The 20561-nt window shown below is 47.4% G+C and overlaps 1 protein-coding gene across 3 annotated transcripts in view; it reads left to right on the forward strand.

Moving 5' to 3' along the window:
* The window catches only part of VAV1 (vav guanine nucleotide exchange factor 1), a 52805-nt gene that overhangs the window by 14498 nt on the left and 17746 nt on the right, over positions 1–20561 (forward strand). For all 3 annotated transcript variants that reach the window (XM_029216668.1, XM_029216665.1, XM_029216667.1), the window contains exons 2-15: positions 14134–14250; positions 14755–14813; positions 14933–15001; positions 15244–15352; positions 15444–15539; positions 16719–16787; positions 16971–17074; positions 17670–17769; positions 18529–18624; positions 18843–18911; positions 19167–19253; positions 19345–19430; positions 19847–19979; positions 20277–20386. In XM_029216668.1, the coding sequence (XP_029072501.1) occupies positions 14812–14813; positions 14933–15001; positions 15244–15352; positions 15444–15539; positions 16719–16787; positions 16971–17074; positions 17670–17769; positions 18529–18624; positions 18843–18911; positions 19167–19253; positions 19345–19430; positions 19847–19979; positions 20277–20386 (1130 nt within the window). In that variant the 5' untranslated portion in view covers positions 14134–14250; positions 14755–14811. The remainder of the gene's footprint in view (positions 1–14133; positions 14251–14754; positions 14814–14932; positions 15002–15243; positions 15353–15443; positions 15540–16718; positions 16788–16970; positions 17075–17669; positions 17770–18528; positions 18625–18842; positions 18912–19166; positions 19254–19344; positions 19431–19846; positions 19980–20276; positions 20387–20561) is intronic.

Here is a 20561-nt window from a genome sequence, read left to right on the forward strand (position 1 = left end):
CTCCTTTCTTAGGACTCTCCTGTCACAGGCCCCAAGCACACAGCTAATTGCCTTTCCTCCGGACAGCCCATCAGAGACCTGCCTCCCATGAGTCCATCCTCAGCTTCCCCCAAGTTCCCTCTGGTCCAGAAAGAACACCACAGTGACTTCATGACTCCTCAAAGGATGGGGTTTCCAGAACTACACCTTGGGGTGGCTGTCTTGTGCCTGTTTGCCTGGGGGACCCAGAATGACCCCAAGATGGGTGCAGCATCTGAGCACCCCCAAGAAATGTGGGGCTGTTGCCTTCCGTCTGATCTGTGATTGAGTGAGGGAGTTGAAGAAAAAGCTTCCAAAGGCATCAATCATTTGTGCTTCCCTCTCTGGGACTCCGGGAGATATGGCAGGATGGTGGGATGCTCTCATGACAACCGTTGCCGCATTTTGATCACATGGCCCTGGTTTTGGTAAATCAGCATCTTTTGGTTCACTCCCTCCTACTCCCCCTTTCTCACTCTGCTCCAGCCACACTGGTCTCTAACCTCTTCCTCCAAAGCACCAGGCAGGGTCCAATCTCAGGGTCTTTGCATTGGCTGTTCCCTCTGCCTGGAATGCTTTTCCTCCAGACACCTACCCAGATCATTCCCTCCTTCAAGTCTTTACTCAAATGTCACTCTCTCCATGAGCCTTCCCTGGCCCTCTCATTTAGAATCGCACCCCTTCCTGGCATGCCCCATCCCCTTATCTTATTTTTCTCGCTTAATATTTACCACCTTCTAACAAGCTATATATATATATATATATATATATATATATATATATATATATACATGTAACACACTTGTTGTTTGTCTCCTGCCAGAATGTCAGCCTCACACAGGCAGGGATGTGAATCTCTTTTGTTTACAGCTGTATTCCCAGCACTTAAACCAGTACCTGGAGTATAATAGATGCTCAATAAATATTTGCCAAATCAATGAAGGGGTGGCTAAATGAGCAGATACCCCTTGTATGCTGTTCTCTTCGCCTGGAACACTTTTTCCCCACCTCACACTCTAAAGTAAGATTTATTTGGACAGAAAAAGCATATATTTGTGTCTCACTTATTTTGTTTTATCAAAGGTAGGGACAAAAAATGGGACAGGGGAGTGTGTTTTGCATTATTGACCAATGGTGGCTTACAGTATTCCTTCTTCCCATCCTCTCAACCCTGAAAAGCTCCTCTAAAGCTCCTAGTTTTAGGGGAACACACAGCAGGAATCTGGTCTCCTGCTGGCTTTTTAAAAACAGCCATATTAACATACAATCAGTGACATATTTAAAATACACAAGTTGATAAATGTTGACATACTGGACCTGTGAAACCAGCCCCACAATCAAGAGAGTGAACATATCTGTCACCTCAAAAGTTTCCTCCTGCCCTTTTGTAATCCCTCCTACCTAACCCCCACCTGCCATTCCCAAGCAATCCCAGATCTGCTTTTGGCCACTATAGATTAGTTTGTATCTGTTACCAAGTCCAAACTCGATTGCTGCATGACAGGCCAATAAATCAAGAGATGGGTGGTTTGGGCAAGGAATAGCGGCTTTATTCAGAAAACCAGCAGAGTGAGAAGATGGACTTGTGTCCCAAAGAACCATCTTCCCTGAGCTAGATTTTTTTTTTTTTTTTTTGGCGGTACGCGGGCCTCTCACTGTTGTGGCTTCTCCCGTTGCGGAGCACAGGCTCCGGACGCGCAGGCTCAGCGGCCATGGCTCATGGGCCCAGCCGCTCCGCGGCATGTGGGATCTTCCCAGACCGGGGCACGAACCCATGTCCCCTGCATCGGCAGGCAGACTCTCAACCACTGTGCCACCAGGGAAGCCCTAGGCTTCTTTTATACTAAAAGGGGAGAGGGTGTGGTTGGTTGCTGCAAACTTCTTGGTGCCAGAATCCTTTGTTTTTGCAGCTGTCCATGTAGGTTAGGTCACAATGTTCCTAGAAACCTCCAACAAGATTAACATTATTCTCTGAACAACTTTTATCTCCATATGAATGGAAAAGTGTAATACCTTTAAAGGTCAGAGCCTTGAGAATGGGCTATCTTGTATATTTCAGGCTACAGACTACATTCTTGTAGCAAAGGCAATTATACAAGGGCTAGAGTAAAAGAAACAGATCCAATATGTAGTTAGCTTTGTTCTTCCCTATTACACATCTTCTAGAGTTTTATATCAAGGGGAGCATAGATATGTACTCTTTGAGGCTGATCCTTTCACTCAGCATAACTCTTTTGCCATTCACTGAACCGTTGTGTGTCTTAGTTCTTTATTCCTTATTGGCTGAGTTGTATTCCGTTGCATGGACTTACTAAGTTTGCTTATCTGTTCTCCCGTCCATGGGCGTTTGGGTTGCCTCCACTTTTTGGCAAATAAAACTTCTCTGAACATTTGTATAAACACTTGCTTTCATTTCTGTCAGGTAAACGCCTGGGGATGGAATAGGTCATATAGGAGGTGCACATCTAGCTTGTTAACTGCCAAACCACTTTTGCAAAGTGGTCGCACCATTTGACATTTCCCCACTGGCTGTGCGCAAGGCTTTCCTGGACTGCTTCTTCTCTTTGCTTCGTCTCTGAGTTTTGGCTTTACCAGACTCATCTCCCCCTTAACCAGATCCCACAGGGCTCCGTGCTTTTTCACATGCAGGCTTACCACAGTGGTGATCAACCAGTGATTCATGTGCGTCTCTGCTCAGCATCTGTCTTGCCACTAGACTGTAAGCTCTGTGGGGACAGGGTTCTGTCTGGCTGCCGACAGGTCCCAGGGCTTGGTATTCAGTAGGCACTCGATACATGCTTGCTGAATGAATGTATGACCCTGAATGGTAGGCCGAGGGCTAGAGTGGAGATTCAGTGAGTATTTTTATTCCCATGGTGATGATGAGGAAACAGAGGCACCAGGAAGTACAGTGACCCATCCAAGGTCCCTCAGCTTGCAGTGGCTGGGCTCGGAGTCAAACTCTGTACGTCTGACCCCCTGGACTGGCAGTGAGATGTTGAGCGTGTGCTGGGGTGGGAGGGGAGGGGAGAGGAGAGAGATGGCGGGAGCAGGGTGGATTTTGAAGGCCAGGAAGAGGCGTTTATACTCTGCACCTCTGTTTGCAGGCTTCGAAAAGGGTGCACAGCACACCCACCCTCTCTGGTCTGCAGAATGAAGTTTTGCAACCTCGAGATTAAGGGGCTGCAAGGGCTGAACACAGAGGGCCCCTCTTTCTCGACTCCCCTGAGCAAACCCTGGTAACAGGCATTTCCTGTTTCCGGTAGGCTCCCTGGGGCTGGGGTGGGTGTGGGGAAGCTGGCTCCTGCACTCATGGGCTCAGCTCTGGGTTCCCTCTCCTGCTCCATGCCCCCCATCTCCTGTCCCCCCATCTCCACCACCCAAAGGGGCCTCTGTCCCTGCACACTGGTTCCCTGAAAGAGGGTGGTGAACTGGCCAAACTTTCCAGCTCTTTCTTTGTCTGGGGCAGGGGCTGTGACGTTGGGGGAACTGCAGGCAAAGGGGAAGTGTCTGGGTGCTGATTTGCATATGGGCAAGATGCCAGCCCAACTCTGAGGTTCTGAGCCAACTGAGGGGGTTGCCCCCTCTCCCAACAGGGAGGAAATAGTCTCCCATGCCCCTCCTACATTTGTCCTTTGCCAACTTCACCCACACTTCAGGCTACCACTAGACCTTCTAGTGGTCTAACCTCTGTCATTCCTGCTGTCGGAGGGAGCCCCTTGCTTTAGCTGGCCCTACTCCAGCCAGGGGGCTAATGAGTCATACCCCCTTTCCCCCTTTGAGGTGTCACATGACTGGGGGGAAGCAGTCTTAAGTCTCAGCTGATCTTCCTGAGGTCAACGGGGAACTTCCTCCCTAGGCCAGACAGGGCCATCTGTTCTGTTGTCCCTGGTGAACCTGGAGTCAGCCCATGACCTTGCAAAGGCTGCTGGACTGGAGAGTGGTACATATGGTTCCTGTTATTTGCTGAACCCCCCCAAATGCCACCTGCGACGTGGCACCATGAGGCAGCCTGGCGTGGTTTGAAGAGGTCGGGTGAGGAGTGTGACCTCTGGACGCAGAGAGCTGGTATCTGGCTCCCCATTTCTACTTGTGCATCCTTGGGAAGTGGATATCTCCTTTCTGAGCCTCAGTTGTCCCATCTGTCAAATGGGGTTTCATTCCTTCACCAACTTCTTTTGAGCACCTACTGTGTGCCAGGCATTGTACTAGGTGTTGAGGCTACAGCAGTGAACCAGCTACACAGAGAATCCTGCCCTCGTGGAGCTGATGTCCTAGTGTGTGTGGGAGGGGTGGGGTGGGGGGATACAGACAGACAATAACAAAATAAATAAGTGAAATACACATGTGTTACAATTTTATTTTATTTTATTTTTTTGGCTGCGCCACATGGCTTGCAAGATCTTAGTTCCCAGACCAGGGATTGAACCTGGGCCCACAGCAGTGAAAGCGCTGAGTCCTAACCACTGGACCACCAGGGAATTCCCTACGATTTTAAATAGAGTGGTTGGGAAGTTCTCCCTGAGAAGTGACATTTCATCAAAAGCCCAAAAGAGACAAGGAAGGGAGGCACCAGGTTAATGGGGGGATGGACATTCTAAGAAGAAGAGAATAGTCCATGCAAAGGTCCTGGGGCTGAATCGTGTCTGACATGTTCTAGGAATAGTGACGATAGGGAGGAGGTGAGGGCAGGGAGGTGACAGGGAAAGGTTGTGCAGGTCTTGTGAGCTGCAGAGTGGACTTGGGTTTGTATCTGGGTGGATTGTCTTGGGAGGGTTCTGACAATATTACTCTGGCTGTTGGGTTGAAAATAAATTACAGGGGCCCAGGAGCAGAAGAAAGGAGTCCTGGACTTCTCTGGTGGTCCAGTAGTTAAGACTCCACTTCCACTGCATGGGGCGCGGGTTCGATCCCTGGTTGGGGAACTAAGATCCCGCATGCTGCGTGGCCAAAAAAAAATTTAACAAAAAGAGAAAGAAGCAAGGAGTCCACTGGGGAGGCCATCACAGTTATCCAGGGGAATGATGATGGTGGCTTGGACCAGTAGAGGTGGACAGAAGTGGGTGGGATTCTGGGTATATTTTGAATATATACGGATAGGATTTTGGAATGGATTGGATTGGCAGTGGAGTAAGAGAGAAATAGTCAAGGCCACTCCAGTGTTTTGGGTTTGGATAACTGGAAGGGCAGACGTTATTAGAGCCTGCAACTAATAACATCACTAGTTATTAGATCTCAGTAGCAACTGTCATTAGATCACAATAGCAACTTTGTTGGGAGAATTAAACAAAACTGTGCATGTCGGGGACTTCCCTGGCGGTACAATGGTTAAGAATCCAGGGCTTCCCTGGTGGCATAGTGGTTGAGAGTCCACCTGCCGATGCAGGGGACACAGGTTCGTGCCCCTGTCCGGGAGGATCCCACATGCCGTGGAGTGGCTGGGCCCGTGAGCCATGGCCGCTGAGCCTGCGCGTCCGGAGCCTGTGCTCCGCAACGGGAGAGGCCACAACAGTGAGAGGCCCGCTTACAGAAAAAAAAAAAAAAAAGAACCCACTTCTACTGCAGGCGACGTGGGTTCAATCCCTGGTCGAGGAACTAAGATCCTGCATGCCACGCGGCCAACAAACAAACAAAAAAAACTGTGCATGTCAGACTCCTAGTGTAAGATTTGGAAAAGGCTTAGTTCTCAATAAACGGTTCCTCCTACAAAGCGCTGGAGCCTCCGGAGGGCAGGGGTTGGCCCCTGCAGGCAGTTTTGATTCACCTAGCTACTCTTCAGAGACAACTTTGGGAAGTGAGGCTGTAGAGAGGCAGGGAGAGGGCGGGGCAGAAAGGCAAGGGGCATGGAACAGAACAGAACCACACCATATATTGTTTGTGGACACATGCATGTGTAGTAAAAGAACGCGGACACCGATGGGAACAACGCACACCCATTTCTGGATAGGAGTTACCGGTGGGGAGGGAAAGAAGGGCATGCGATTAGAGACTATTGCACATGGGTTTGAAATGTAATGATAATGTTTAATTCAAAAGAAAGTATGTTTACTCAAAGGAGTTGAAAATTTATGGCCCATGCAGAACACGGATGTTTATAGCAACTTTATTCATAATTGCCAAAACTTGGGAGCCGACAAGATGCCCTTCAGTAGGTGAATGGATAGACCTTGGTACATTCAGACAATGGAATGTTATTTGGCGCTAAAAGAAATGAACTGTCGAGCCATGAAAAGACATGGAGGACCCTTAAACGTATATTACTAAGTGGAAGAAGCCAATGTGCAAGGCTATGTACGGTATGATTCCAACTTTATGACATTCTGGAAAAGGCAAAACTACGGAGACAGTAAAAAGATCAGGGGTTGCCAGGGGTTAAAGTGAGGGAAGGTTGAATGCATAGAGCACAGAGGGTTTTTAGGGCAGTTAAAATATTCTGTATGATACTATAATGGTGGACACATGTCATTATTCATTTGTCCAAATCCATAGAATGTACAACACCGAGAGTGAACCCTAATGTCGACTTCGGATTCTGGGTGATGATGTGTCCATGTAGGTTCATTGGTTGTAACAAATGTACCCTCTCTGGTGAGGGATATGGGTAATGGGGGAGGCTACACATGCACTGGGGTAGAGGGGTGTATGAGAAGTCTCTACCTTCCATTCAGTTTTTCTGTGAGGCTAAAACTGCTCTAAAAAATAACGTCTATTATAACAAAAATAAAGGAAAAGAGAGAAAGGAAGGGAAAGACCACTAGAGTCCCCCGACTGGACGGATGGAGGTGCCACAGACCCCAAAGGGAGCTGACCAGGTGTTTTCCTGCCTCCTTACAGCCTACAAAAGCCTGCTGATCTCTGCTCCACCTTGCCACTCATCCTCCAGTAGTTTAACCGGAGCTCTTTCATTTGGCAACAGTGTTTCAAGAAAGAGAGAGCAGAGGTTGCCATGCGGTCTGGTTGCCTAAGCTCAAAACTCACACAATGTGAGTTCCGCTACTTTCTCTTGGCCAAAGTCAGTCACGGGAGCAGCCCAGACACAGAAGATGGGGAAATAGACTCCACTTCTAGATGGTAGGGGCTGAAATCTACATGTAAAAGATCACAAGGGGCATTCAGGAAGAGGGAACAAGGCATAAGGCAAGAAAACATTAAATATATTGCATTTGGGGTGGGGAAACCATCTTTGCCAAGTTGGAGCTGAGGTAGGGGAGGTAGCATGAGAAAAAAGATAGTTCTTGCAGAATTCCACAGGGACCAAATCTTGCAGGCCACGGTGAAGTTGAACTTTATTTTGAGGTCGATGGGTGACCATGGCAAGGTTTCATGGTCAGATTTGCTGTGTGAAGGTGGGCTGGGAGGGGTGAAACATGAATTAGGGAGACCACTGAAGAGGCTAATACAGTCACAAAGGTGAGAGATGGAGGTGTCTGCTCTAGGATTTGACAATGGAAATGGTGAGAAGGGCTTGGATTGAGAGGTAGTTTGGATGGTGAATCTGAAGTACCTCTTGATTGACTTGAAGGGGAGGATAAAATGAATTAAAAAAATTTTTAATTTTATATTAGAGTACAGTTGATTTACAATGTTGTGCTAGTTTCAGGTGTACAGCAAAGTGATTCAGATTCTTTTCCCATATAGGTTATTACAAAGTATTGAGTAGAGTTCCCTGTGCTACACAGTAGGATCTTGTTGATTATTTTATATATAGTAGTGTGTGTCTGTTAATCTGAAACTTCTAATTTATCCCTCTCCCCACCTGTCCCCTTTGGTAGCCATACATTTGTTTTCTAAGCCTGTGAGTCTGTTTCTGTTTTGGAAATAAGTTCATTTGTATCCTTTTCTTAGATTCCACATATAAGGGATATCATATGGTATTTGTCTTTCTCTGTCTGATTTACTTCACTTTGTATGACAATCTCTAGGTCCATCCATGTTGCTGCAAATGGCATTATTTCATTCTTTTTTTATGGTGGAGTAATATTCTGTTGTATATATGTACCACATCTTCTTTATCCATTCATCTCTCGATGGACATTTAGGTTGCTTCCATGTCTTGGCTATTGTAAATAGTGCTGCTGTGAACATTGGGTGCATGTATCTTTTCTAACTGATTAAATGAACTGATACTTGCAAAACACTTAGATGCATTCCTGGTTTGGAGAAAATAATCCATAAACATAATCTAACTTGATTATGTTGCTTGGGGAGTGTTAAGAATCATCCTGGGTTCCTCAGCTGAGTCTCTGTGTGGAGATGGAGAGCCTGGGTTAGGAGTGGGTTTAAAGTAGCCACGATGTCCGCCTTGAACCTATTCAGTTTGAAGTGCCCACTGATGGATGAAGGAACCTGTTTCCACAGCTGTAAATGAAGAAGTTGATGGTAATGAAAGGGCGGTGCGTTGTTCTGAAAACCTGACCCCGGGTGGGAAAAGAAGTCCAGACTCTCCTCTACTTATCCCCATGTTGTTTATTTATTCAATAAACACTAATTGGGCATTACTACATGCCACCACATCCAGGCTCCAGAGATGCCTCAACTCTGGGCTCTGCTTTCTTCTGGTGGAGGGAACAGAGCAGGTCACAGACCTTGTGGTCAGGCCTGGGGTGGGGAGAGACATTATACTAAGGGATCCTGGGGTAGGGGAATGAGGTTGAGGATTCCACTTGGGTGGAGAAATGGGGGAAGAGATATTGGAGATGGGCCTCGAAGGATGAGTAGGAGTTCACCAGGCAGATATGAGAGGAGTCTTTAGCCCAGATTCCAGCCATTTGTTTATTTCCATGTGTGTAATTAGTGAAACAATTACAAGAAGAACTGGAGTGGGCAGTCATGGGGCCTCTGAGGATCCAACAGACCACAGCTGACTCTGGCCCTTAAGGCTACTGTATTAGGATAACACTAGCTGCTGTAACAAATAAGCCTTTTCAGTGACTTAATGTAATAGAAATGTATTTCTTGTTCACATAGTAGTCCAATGTTCCTCCTGGTACCAGGTGGGAGGTTTTTCTCTCATGGGGTGATTCAGAGACTATTTTCATTTGTGACTTTACTATCCCTTAGAGTCTCAGCATCATGTCTGTCTGCCTGCAGACAACAGGGGAAAATGGAGTATGAAGAAGGCAATCCCACTTCTTAAATTTAATGCATGGCCCTGACAATGATGCACATGGTGAATACTCACATTCCGTTAGCTAGAACCAGTCATATGGCCACACCCATTTGCAAGGGGGGATGGAAAATGTAGTCCTTGGCTGTGCGGACAACTTTACAGCCACAATTCCATATCGTGGAAGAAAAAGCATGAATTCTGGTGGATTGCCAGTGACCTCTGCCACAGGTAGGCAGCAGGAATAGAACTAAGGCCTGGGAGGTGCTACGAGATACCCAGTTTGCCTTGTGATCTTGAAGAGGTCCTTCTTCTTCCTCTCTGGGCTTCTTCCTCTCTCTGGGTGATGAACATTGGAGACTAGTGGATATCTGGGGTCTTTTGCAGTTCTGAAAATTGATGGGTCAGTGAATGCTCTTGGGCTTTCCAGCTGGAGCTAAGATGCTGATGGTGATTACAACCATAGTGATGATGACGGTGGTGATGGTGATAACAGTGATGATGTGATAATCATGATGGTAATAATGGTGATAACAATGGGTGTGATTATGGTGATAATGGTGATAGTGTGGATGATAATGATCATTTCCAGATACTGAGGGCTCACACCATGCCCAGCCCTTTACATGCATTATTCTATCATATTACAACAACATGACACAGTAGGCATTATGATGGTCCATTTTTTAGGAACTTTCATAACAAGTTCAGAGAGGGGAGGTGATTTGCCCAAAGACACACAGCAAGTAGGATCTTCTCGTATCCTTTTTTTTTTTTTTTTTGACTGCGCTTGAGGCATCTTAGCTCCCCGACCAGGGATTGAACCCAGGCCCTTGGCAGTGAGAGTGTGGAGTCCTAACCACTGGACCACCAGGGAATTCCCTTCTTGTATGCTTTGGGAATTTATTCTCCATCCTGTTCCCTACTTTACCATCCCAGGATATTCCTACTGGCTCCAGGGATTGAAGGTAGTAGGTTTGAGAGAAAGCCCTGGAGTTCAGTGATGGTCACATGAAAGATGTTCAGTGAAAAACTGTTCTGGGCTTTTAATAGAAATTGCATTGAATCTATAGCTCAATTTTGGAGAAGCCTGAAATTTAAAAAATACTGAGTCTTTCTAGATAAGAATTAGTATATATTTCACCCTATTTAGATCTTCCTTCATATCTTTCCGTAAAATTTTATAATTTATTCCATATAGGATTTGTACTTCTTTTGTTAGATGGGTTAGATATTAATCAACTTTTTTGTTCGATTGTTTGTTTTACATTTTTTAGGCAATGGGAAATGCTATCCATTTAAAGTTGAAGTCCAATTTTCATATACAAAAATAGTCAGTTCTTCAAGTTACCATCCAATCAGTTCTAGCAAGCATGTGCCCTTGTGCAACCCATACCCTTATCAAGATACAGAACTTTTCTATCACTTGTGGCCTTTCTGAGTCAATCTCTACCACCCTCCCCACCCCAGAAGCAACCACTGATTTGATTTCTATCACCGTAGGTTAGTTTTGCTTATTCTAAAACTTTGCAAATGTAATCTTGAAAAAAAGACACATTTTCCGATTGATTGTTGCTGATGTACCAACATGCAATAAACCTTGTGTGTTGATTTTGTTTACAGTAACATTGCTATTTTATTAATTCCAGTTATTTATGTGTATATTCTTTCGGGCTTATCTATGTTGGCAATCGTAGTGTCTGCAAAACTGAGCATTGTACTGATATTTCTTTCTTTTCTGTCTTTCCTTTTATTTCTTTGTCTTGTCTTACAACGCAGGCTAAGATCTTTAGTATAGTTAATAGGAATGGTCAGCGGGCACCCTTGCCTTTGTTCTTATTTCAAAAAAAATCTTTGCAGCATTTCGCTCTGAAGTATAATGTTTTGCTTTTGACTTAAGACAAAGGTTGAAGGTTTTTTCAAGATGCTCTTTATCAGGTTACAGAAGTTCCTTTCCATTCCTACTTTGCCAAGAGTTCTTCTTCCTCTCTTTCTTTGAACATAAATGGATGTTGAATTGCTACTGTGTCTTTTATGCATCTGTCATAGTTGCTAATCTCTTTTTGACAGAACAGACCTTGGGCAAGCAACAGGATCCAGCTAATAAATATGATGTATAACACTGTTTACATCATATTTGTTTTACACTGGCTTCTGCTTATAGCACTCAATCCTGGTTTCCTTTGAGAGTAGGATGTTCTCTCCTTAAATACATTAATTTATGTTAAAGTTAAAGTCCATGCTCCACATAGAATGGCTTAGGTAGGCTGTGGATGTGGCAGTAATTGAGAAGAAGATACACTCTGAAGATGAAAGTGTGAGATTCACAGATACAAAGAACAGTGTGTATTGAATTGATTCATAAATGCAGCTGCCTGAGTTTGCACCCCAGCTGCCTGTCCCTGCCTCAGTTTCATATCTGTAAAACAAGGATAATGATCATAATTATTTTGCAGGATTGTTGCAAGGATTCCATGATACCTCTCATATAAATATGATATATATATATTTTTAAATTTAAAAATAAATTCCCTTTATTCATCATTTTAATCATTTCTGACCTGACTTAAATGTGGCCACATGCGTGCTAGCAAAAGCATCCACAAATATTGAGGCAGAATAGCCTCCAAAAATCTATAATTTTTAGATACAAAGGAATTAATGACACTGAGTAAAATTATAACCAGGGTCTTACACTTACATTTTAGAGCCCATAGATAACATGTGACTCATTTCTACCTTTTTCAAATGCAGAGAAAAATTTAGAGTCATTCAGAAAGAATCAAAGGTTTATGTTTGGGGATTCGATTAATATAACTCACTACATTAATAGAATCAAGAACAAAATACACACGATCGTCCTGTACAGATCTTTAAAATCACTTAATGAAAGTCAACATCCATTCCTGATTCAATAAAATGAGCAAATACAAAAACTTTTCAAGAAGCTAGGAACACAAAGAAACATTTAAATTGATAAAAACATTTCTATAAGTTAGGAGTTTGGGACTAACGTATACACCCTGCTGTATATAAAATAGATAACTGGGACTTCCTTGGTGGCTCACTGGTTAAGGATCCACCTGCCAATGCAGGGGACGTGGGTTTGAGCCCTGGTCTGGGAAGATCCCACATACTACGGAGCAACTAAGCCTGTGTGCCACAACTACTGAGCCTGTGCTCTAGAGCCCGTGAGACACAACTACTGAGCCCGTGAGCCACAATTACTGAAGCCCACATGCCTAAGCCCGTGCTCCGCCACAAGAGGAGCCACTGCAATGAGAAGCCTGCGCACCGCAACGAAGAGTAGCCCCCGCTCGCCACAACTAGAGAAAACCCGCGCAGCAACGAAGACCCATGCAGCCAAAATAAATAAATAAATTAAAATAAATAGATAACCAACAAGGACTTACTGTATAGCACAGGAAACTATATTCAATATCTTGTAATAACCTATAATGGAAAAGAATCTGAAAAAATATATGTATCTGAATCACACACACCATAGAAGTCCTGTTTAATTTTTAAATTAATTTTGGTGAGCTGATCTCTCTATATAGAAAGAGTAAAACTCATAGAAGCAGAGAGTAGAAGGGCAGGTACCAGGGGCTGGGGTGGGGGTAGGGAAATGAATGGGCAGACGTTGGTTAAAGGGTATAAAGTTGAAGTTACATAGGATGAGTCAGTCTAGAGGTCTAGGGTACAGGCGTGGTGACCGTACTTAGTAACACTGTAAATATGCTAAGAGAGTAGATTCCAACAGCATTCATCACACACAAAAACATGGCGACTATGGGAAGAGTTGATATGTTTATTAGCTTGACTGTAGTAGTAATTTCACTATAAATAAACATATCAAATCGTCCTGTTGCACACCTTAAATATATACAATTTTTATTTAAAAATACATAAATTTAAAACAATATATAGACAGTGCTGGGAATGGAGCACGTGGCGGGAGCTCATGCTGGTTTCCACTGCATGCAAGGCAAAGCATTGAAGCTATAGTCAAGAAAACTGGCTCCAGATTCACACCATCCTGGAGTTAAATTTCAGCTCTTCTATGGACTTACTCATTTTGTTTTATTTGTTTGTTTATCTATCTATCTATTTGGATTTTTAAAAATTGAAGTATAGTTGATTTACAATGTTGTGTTAGTTTCAAGTGTACAGCAAGGTGATTCAGTTATACATACATACATACATATATATTGTAAATATATATTGTAAATCAACTATACTCCAGTAAAAATTAATTAAAAAAATAAATAAAATGGTTAATGGTTAAACTTTTTTATTGTGGTAAACTATACATAATTTTTATCATTATATATATATAAGTAAAATGATATAAATATATTTTATAATTATAAATAAAATTTTATATAAAGATATATGACTGATACGTTAATGAAATGATAGTATTTGTCATTTTAACCATTTGTAAGTGTACAATTCAGTGGCGTTTGATACATTCACAATGTCGTGTAACTGTTACCACTACGTCCAAAACTTTTTCAGCTTCCCCAACAGAAACTCTGTCCCCATTAAACACTAACGCCCTATTCGTCTCCCTCAGCCCCTGTTACCCACCACCATACTTTCTGTCTCTATGGATGTGCCTATTCTAGGGACCTCATGTAGGTGGTATCATACAATATTCATCTTTCTGTGTCTGGCTTATTTCACTTAGCATAGTTTTCAAGGTTTATCTGTGTTGTAGTAGAAATCAAAATTTCATTCCTTTTTAATGGCTGAGTAACATTCCAAATGTATGTATACACCACATTTTGTTATCTGTTAATGGTTAACTTTATATCTTATGAATTTTACCTCAATAAAAAAAGGATTCAGGGGTATACTGGCTTCAGGTACAGCTTGATCTTTACTTGGTGGGGGGGCTGTGCTTTCTTTTTCCTCTTCTGCACCAGTCCCCAAGCCAGATGGCCAAGGGTCAGCTTCTCCCCGGTCCCATTATGTTTTGTCCGTTCTCATCTATCTCTCCACAGTTCCTGTGCCTCAAGAATATTCGCACCTTCTTGTCTACCTGCTATGAGAAGTTTGGCCTCAAGCGGAGTGAGCTCTTTGAGGCCTTTGACCTCTTTGATGTGCAGGATTTCGGGAAGGTGAGCTGGGACTGAGCTGCCTGTGAGCTGGACACTGAGAGCCCAAAGATTGGGTTTCAATTCATTTCCATGAACGTCTACACTGGGCAAGCCCAAGGCTACTGGGGAAGGACTGATGGGCCAGACCAAACTGTACACCAGGTGCAAAGAGCCTGGCTTAGGACATGTGGAACTGAGTTTGAGTCCTTGCTCCACCAATTGCTGTGTGACCTCTGATATGTGGCCACGCCTCTCTGAGCCTTAAGTCCCTTGTCTAACTTGGAAGTAATATCACTCCATCCTCTCTGAGTGATTATGAGGATTGAATAGAGCAAGGGGTTCAAGTGGTGGGTGCTCAGTTAAAGGAATGCTGACATGCTGATGTCGGGGAACGGGAAGGTGGGAAAATCCCAAATTAGGCTCCCAGGGGCATGGGATCTAACCTCAAGGTCAGGTGCTTGGAGGCTGTGTTCTGGCATGTGGGTGGGTAAGGGGCTTGCTGAGCAGCCTCGGCCCTTGTCACAGGTCATCTACACTCTGTCCGCTCTGTCCTGGACCCCAATTGCCCAGAACAAGGGGATCATGTGAGTAACTATCTGAGCCGACAGCTCTGGACCCATTTGGCCCCAATACTCCTCCTCCTGGAAGCTCCCTCCCCACCTGGCCCTCTGGCCTCTGGCTCACACCATCCTGGCTCCCCCAGGCCTTTCCCCACTGAGGAGGAGAGTGTGGGTGATGAGGACATCTACAGTGGCCTGTCCGACCAGATCGAGTGAGTGTCTGGGACCACGACCCTGCCCCGGGGTGTCTGAGGGAACAGGACCTTGCCCTGGGGAGTCTGAGGGGACCAAGACCCTGCCCTGGGGTATGAGGGGATCAGCATCCTGCTCTGAGTGTCTGAGGGGACATGGCTCTGCCCCAGAGGGTCTGAGGGGACGGGACCCTGCCCCAGGGGATCAGAAGGGTCCCTGGTCTGGGGGAAGCCCCTGGCCCTGCCTGACTCCGCCTCCGCAGCGACACGGTGGAGGACGATGAGGACCTGTACGACTGCGTGGAGAACGAGGAGGCCGAGGGCGACGAGGTGTACGAGGACCTCATGCGCACAGAGCCGGTGCCCATGCCGGTGTGTGGGAGAGCAGGGCCGGGCGGGGCAGGCGCATGGGTGGGGCGCGGCCCTGGACACCCCAACACCGGCCTCTCCTCTCCGCTCTCAGCCCAAGATGACAGAGTATGACAAGCGGTGCTGCTGTCTGCGGGAGATCCAGCAGACGGAAGAGAAGTACACGGACACGCTGGGCTCCATCCAACAGGTGCGATGCTCAGTCCCCGCCCCTGCCATGCGCATGCGCGGAGCGGAGAGGCGTCATCCGTCCCTTGCGGGCCTGGGGCTCTTACCTGTCCCCACTGCTTTGTATTTCTCTGTCTCTCCTCGTCTCTGGTCCTTCTGTGTCTCTCCCTACTTCTTCCTCTGTTTATCTCTCTCTCCTTCTGTGTCTGTTTATCCCTGTCTCTATCTTTTCCTGTATCCTCATCTCTGTCCGTCTATCTCTGTTACTGTCTCTCACTCTCTAGTTCCTCTTTGTCCTTTGGCCACCTCTTTTCTTAACCGTTTGATTGAGATTTAATCAATATACCATACATTTCACCCATTTAACATCTATAATTTAATGTTTTTTGGTATATTCACAAGGGTGTAAAACCGTCACCACAGTTTATTTTAACATTTTTATTGAAGTACAGTTGATTTACAATGTTGTGTACCACTGCTTAATTTTAGAACATTTTTTTCTTTCTTTTTTTTTTTTTTGGTGGGGAGTGGGCGGGGGCCTGCACTGCGCGGCTTGTGGGGCTTTAGTTCCCCGACCAGGGATTGAACCCAGGCCCTCGGCAGTGAGAGTGCAGAGTCCTAACCACTGGACCGCCAGGGAATTCCCAACTTTAGAACATTTTCATCATCCCCCAAAGAAAACCCATATCCCTTAGCCATCACCCCTTAAATCCCCATTCTCCCCAGCCCCTGGCAACCACTAATCTACTTTCTGTCTCTATGGATTTACTTATTCTAGACATTTCATTTAAATGGACTCATACACTATGTGGTGTTTTGTGTCTCGCTTCTCTCACTGAACAACATGTTTTCAAGGTTCATCCACATTGTAGCGTGTGTCAGTGCTTCACTCCTTTTCATAGATGGACCACATTTTGTTATTCATTCATCCATTGACAGACATCTGGGTTGTGTCCACTTTGGGGCTATGATGACTAATTCTGCTCTGAACAATCTTGTACAGGTTTTCGTGTGGACTTTTTTCCCATCTCTGTTTTCTCTCCTTTTCTGTTTCCTTGCCTCTGTCTCTTTCTCTCTACACATTTCTCTCTCTCGCTCAGTCTCTGTGTTTCTGTTCGTCCCTTTCCGTCTCTGTCTCCTCCTCCCCGTCTCTCTGGGACTCCTTCATCCTTCATCCTTGTCTCCCCCACCCCCCCCACAGCATTTTATGAAGCCCTTGCAGCGGTTCCTTAAACCCCAAGACGTTGAGATCATCTTCATCAACATTGAGGTGAACTGACCAATTCCCGCCCTCCCGGACTTCTGTCCAGTGGGGATGGTCTACTGGCTTCGCCTGTCCCTGGAGTGTGGGGGGTGGAAGATGAATGACATAGGGTGGGTGGATGACCCTTCTCCCACCCGGCATCCCGAGCCCCAGGTTCCCGCCCCAGCCCTTACGCCTCTCTCCGAGTAGGACCTGCTTCGCGTGCATACCCACTTCCTAAAGGAGATGAAGGAAGCCCTGGCCAACCCCAGTGCACCCACCCTCTACCAGGTCTTCATAAAATACAAGGAGAGGTGAGACCCAGCTGGCCAGCCCAGACCTCTGGAGGTCACCCTGCCCTGAGTGGGCATTTGGGAGGCCCTACCCTCATAGACCATAGGGCTTTTCCTTCTTTGCTCATGGGCAAGGGGCTGCCCATCTCTGGTTAAATTCCCAGCTCTTCCTCTTGAGAGCTGTGTGGCATTGGAAAGTCACTTAACCTCTCTGTGCTTCTACTTCCACATCTATAAAATCAGTGTGATCCAGGAACATATCTCCTGGGGTTGTGGTGAGGATCGAGTAAATTGATGCTTAACATGGGGCTTGGCACACAGTAGGTGATCAATAAATGCTTATTAAATAAATGAACATTGAGCAGAGACGATACACCAGGTGCTCTGATAAGAGCTTCTTGTGCTTTATCTCATTTAATGCTATAATAACCCCACGTGTGTGTGTGTGTGTGTGTGTGTGTGTGTGTGGCGTGCCATTGTTACGACCATTTTACAGACAGGGAGACTGAGGCTCATCGTCATGCAGCTGGGAAGAGGTGGGGCTGGGACTGACACCCAGATCTGCCTGACCTTGGTGCCAGCTGCCATTCTCCGGCCACCTGTCCTCTTCCCGCAGGTTCCTCATCTATGGCCGCTACTGCAGCCAGGTGGAGTCAGCCAGCAAGCACCTGGACCGTGTGGCTACAGCCCGGGAGGATGTGCAGATGAAGCTGGAGGTGGGGGGATGGGCTACATCTTTGTGTGTGTGTGTATGTGTGTGTGCGTGCGTGTGTGTGTCTCCCACTCCTTCCCAGGCTCCAGGGGCAGTAGAAAGGAAACCGAGCTGGAGATGGCATCCCTTTCTGTTGCAGCCCAGCCAGAAGTTGGCCCGCTGAAGGTTTGGGGAGGGTGGTACTGACTAGCCAACTGGGAGAAATGGACCAGGAGGAGATGGACCAGAATGCTGCGCCCTAACCCCAGCTAAACCCTGACTCTGGGCTGAGCCCTGATGCCAGGCTGAGGTCCTGACCCTGATCTGAACTCTGAGGGCACACTGAACCCCAGCCAGAGCTCCAACCCTGGCTGTGCCCCAAGTCTGGGCTGAACCCCAACTTCACACAGAACCCCGATCCCAGCCAAGTCCTGATCCTGGGCTGAGCACTGATCCTGGACTGAACCCCACCGTGACCCGTGTGTCTAGTGGGAGCACAGACGGGGCAGGGATGCTGAGGAATGGCTTGTGTGTGCCATCCATCAGCTTCTTTGGTCTCCACAGTGGGGACCCTCCAGACCTGTCGATCTCCCCCTCTCCAGCCCCCCTCAGCTGAGGAATCCTGGACCTCTTCCCCAGGCAGCCTTCCAGCTGGGTCTTAAACCACCCCTCACCCCGTGACATTCTTCCTTATTTCCTTGGGGGAAAGATGAACCTTCACGTTCTATAAAAATCCCCACCTGCCTCTACCTCTTCTCACTCACCTCTTTCTCCAATCTCCCAGGAATGCTCTCAGCGAGCGAACAACGGGAGGTTCACCTTACGGGACTTGCTAATGGTGCCCATGCAGCGGGTCCTCAAATATCACCTCCTTCTCCAGGTGCCCAAGGGCGCGCCCAGGCATGGGTTTGGTACATCGACCTCGCTGCAAGGGCTCCTAGGGGCTGGGCTCCCCTCTCTGGGTGGGGTCATTGGGGCCATGCCTCTAGGGACAGCAGAAGGAGGAAGAAGGAGCTGGTGGGCCAGGCTTGTTTGGAAGGCTCCCCAGGATGAGAGGGCAGAGGCCCCGGGTGATATATGTCTCTGTGGGTCACGCAGGAGCTGGTGAAACACACGCAGGACGCAACGGAGAAGGAGAACTTGCGGCTGGCCCTGGATGCCATGAGGGTGAGTGGTCACACACAGGGGTGACGGGGACACACAGACACATACGCATTCAAGTCAGTGAGTACCATCCAGGCACGGTCATACCCACGGGCCACCCCTGCCTCCACCGCACGGGGACACACCTCTCCACCGAGTGAGTTATTCGCAGCGTCCCCCTTGGGGACAGTGACATCCTTCTGCCATCCGCTGCTGGGGGCTGACCCCCTGTCTCCGGCCAGGTGGGGGGGCCCAGGCTCACCCCTCTCCCACCCCCAGGACCTGGCACAGTGCGTGAACGAGGTCAAGCGTGACAACGAGACGCTGAGGCAGATCACCAACTTCCAACTGTCCATCGAGAACCTGGTGAGGCGGGCATGGCCAGGGCCGTGGCCACGTGGGGAGGGGGTTTGGTATCCTGCGTGGCCCCTTACCAGACACCCCGTTTGCTGTGTAGGACCAGTCTCTGGCCCACTATGGCCGACCCAAGATCGATGGCGAGCTCAAGATCACTTCTGTGGAGCGGCGCTCCAAGATGGACAGGTGGGCGGAGCCAGCACGTATCTGGGGTGGAGCCTGGACAGGGGCGGGGCCAGGCTACTAGTTAGGCAGGTGGACAGAGCCAACACGGATCTGGAGTGAAGTCTGGACAGGGGCTTGGCCCTATTTCTAGATAGACAGGTGGGTGAGGCCACAAGACCAGTGGGTGGAGCCTAGATGGAGAGGCGGGGCAGAGCCAGCATGGATGCGTGGGAGGAGCCAAGAACGACAGGTGGCAGGACCTGTAAGGATCACGTGGGTGAGGTAGGCATGGCCAAGTTGGTCACAGAGGAGGAAAAGGGCAGGAATCCTAGATGGACAGCAGGGTGGGGGCCCAGAAGGTGGGAGGGGATCAGGCAGAGAGCTGGTGGGGACTTAAGGAGGAGCCCGACAGGGGCACCTGACCCAGCTGCTTCCAGGTACGCCTTCCTGCTCGACAAAGCTCTGCTCATCTGTAAGCGCCGAGGAGACACCTACGACCTCAAGGACTTTGTGAACCTGCACAGCTTCCAGGTTAGAGATGACTCCTCCGGAGAGCGGGACAACAAGAAGGTGAGGCTTGGAGGCTGTAACTGGGGAACCTCAGTGCTGGGGAGCCTCAATGCCGCTTGAGCTCTCCACTTGGCCTTTGGAATGCCAGTGCGTGTGTTGTGTGATTTTAGATTTGTGAATGTGTATTTGCTTCTCCTGGGCAGCCCTTTGCAATGGTAACCCATGCATGGCTTTCCTGGGAGCAGACAGGCTGTAGTTGGCTTGACCCTTTTCTCCCCACAGTGGTAGGGTCAATGGGCGTGTGGTCCCACCCTCTTCCGAGCAGGTGCCTTCATTTTCAACCCTGCTTCCCTGCAGTGGACTCACATGTTCCTCCTGATTGAGGACCAAGGTGCTCAGGGCTATGAGCTGTTCTTCAAGACACGAGAACTGAAGAAGAAGTGGTTGGAGCAGTTCGAGATGGCCATGTAAGACACCCTCCTCCTCCATCTTTCTATCCTCAGAGGACTGTAGCATTTGGGTGCAGGATCTGGGAGGCAATTCTGTGCTGTCGTCTCATCTCTGCCATGGGACCACTCTGAATCTCAGTTTCCTCATCTGGGAAATGAGAGGGACAGTCTTTGAAGGCTGTGTGCATCACCA

The sequence above is a fragment of the Monodon monoceros genome, unplaced genomic scaffold, assembly GCF_005190385.1.
Source record: "Monodon monoceros isolate NGI ecotype Baffin Bay Population unplaced genomic scaffold, NGI_Narwhal_1 Super_Scaffold_12, whole genome shotgun sequence".
Lineage (NCBI taxonomy): Eukaryota > Metazoa > Chordata > Mammalia > Artiodactyla > Monodontidae > Monodon > Monodon monoceros.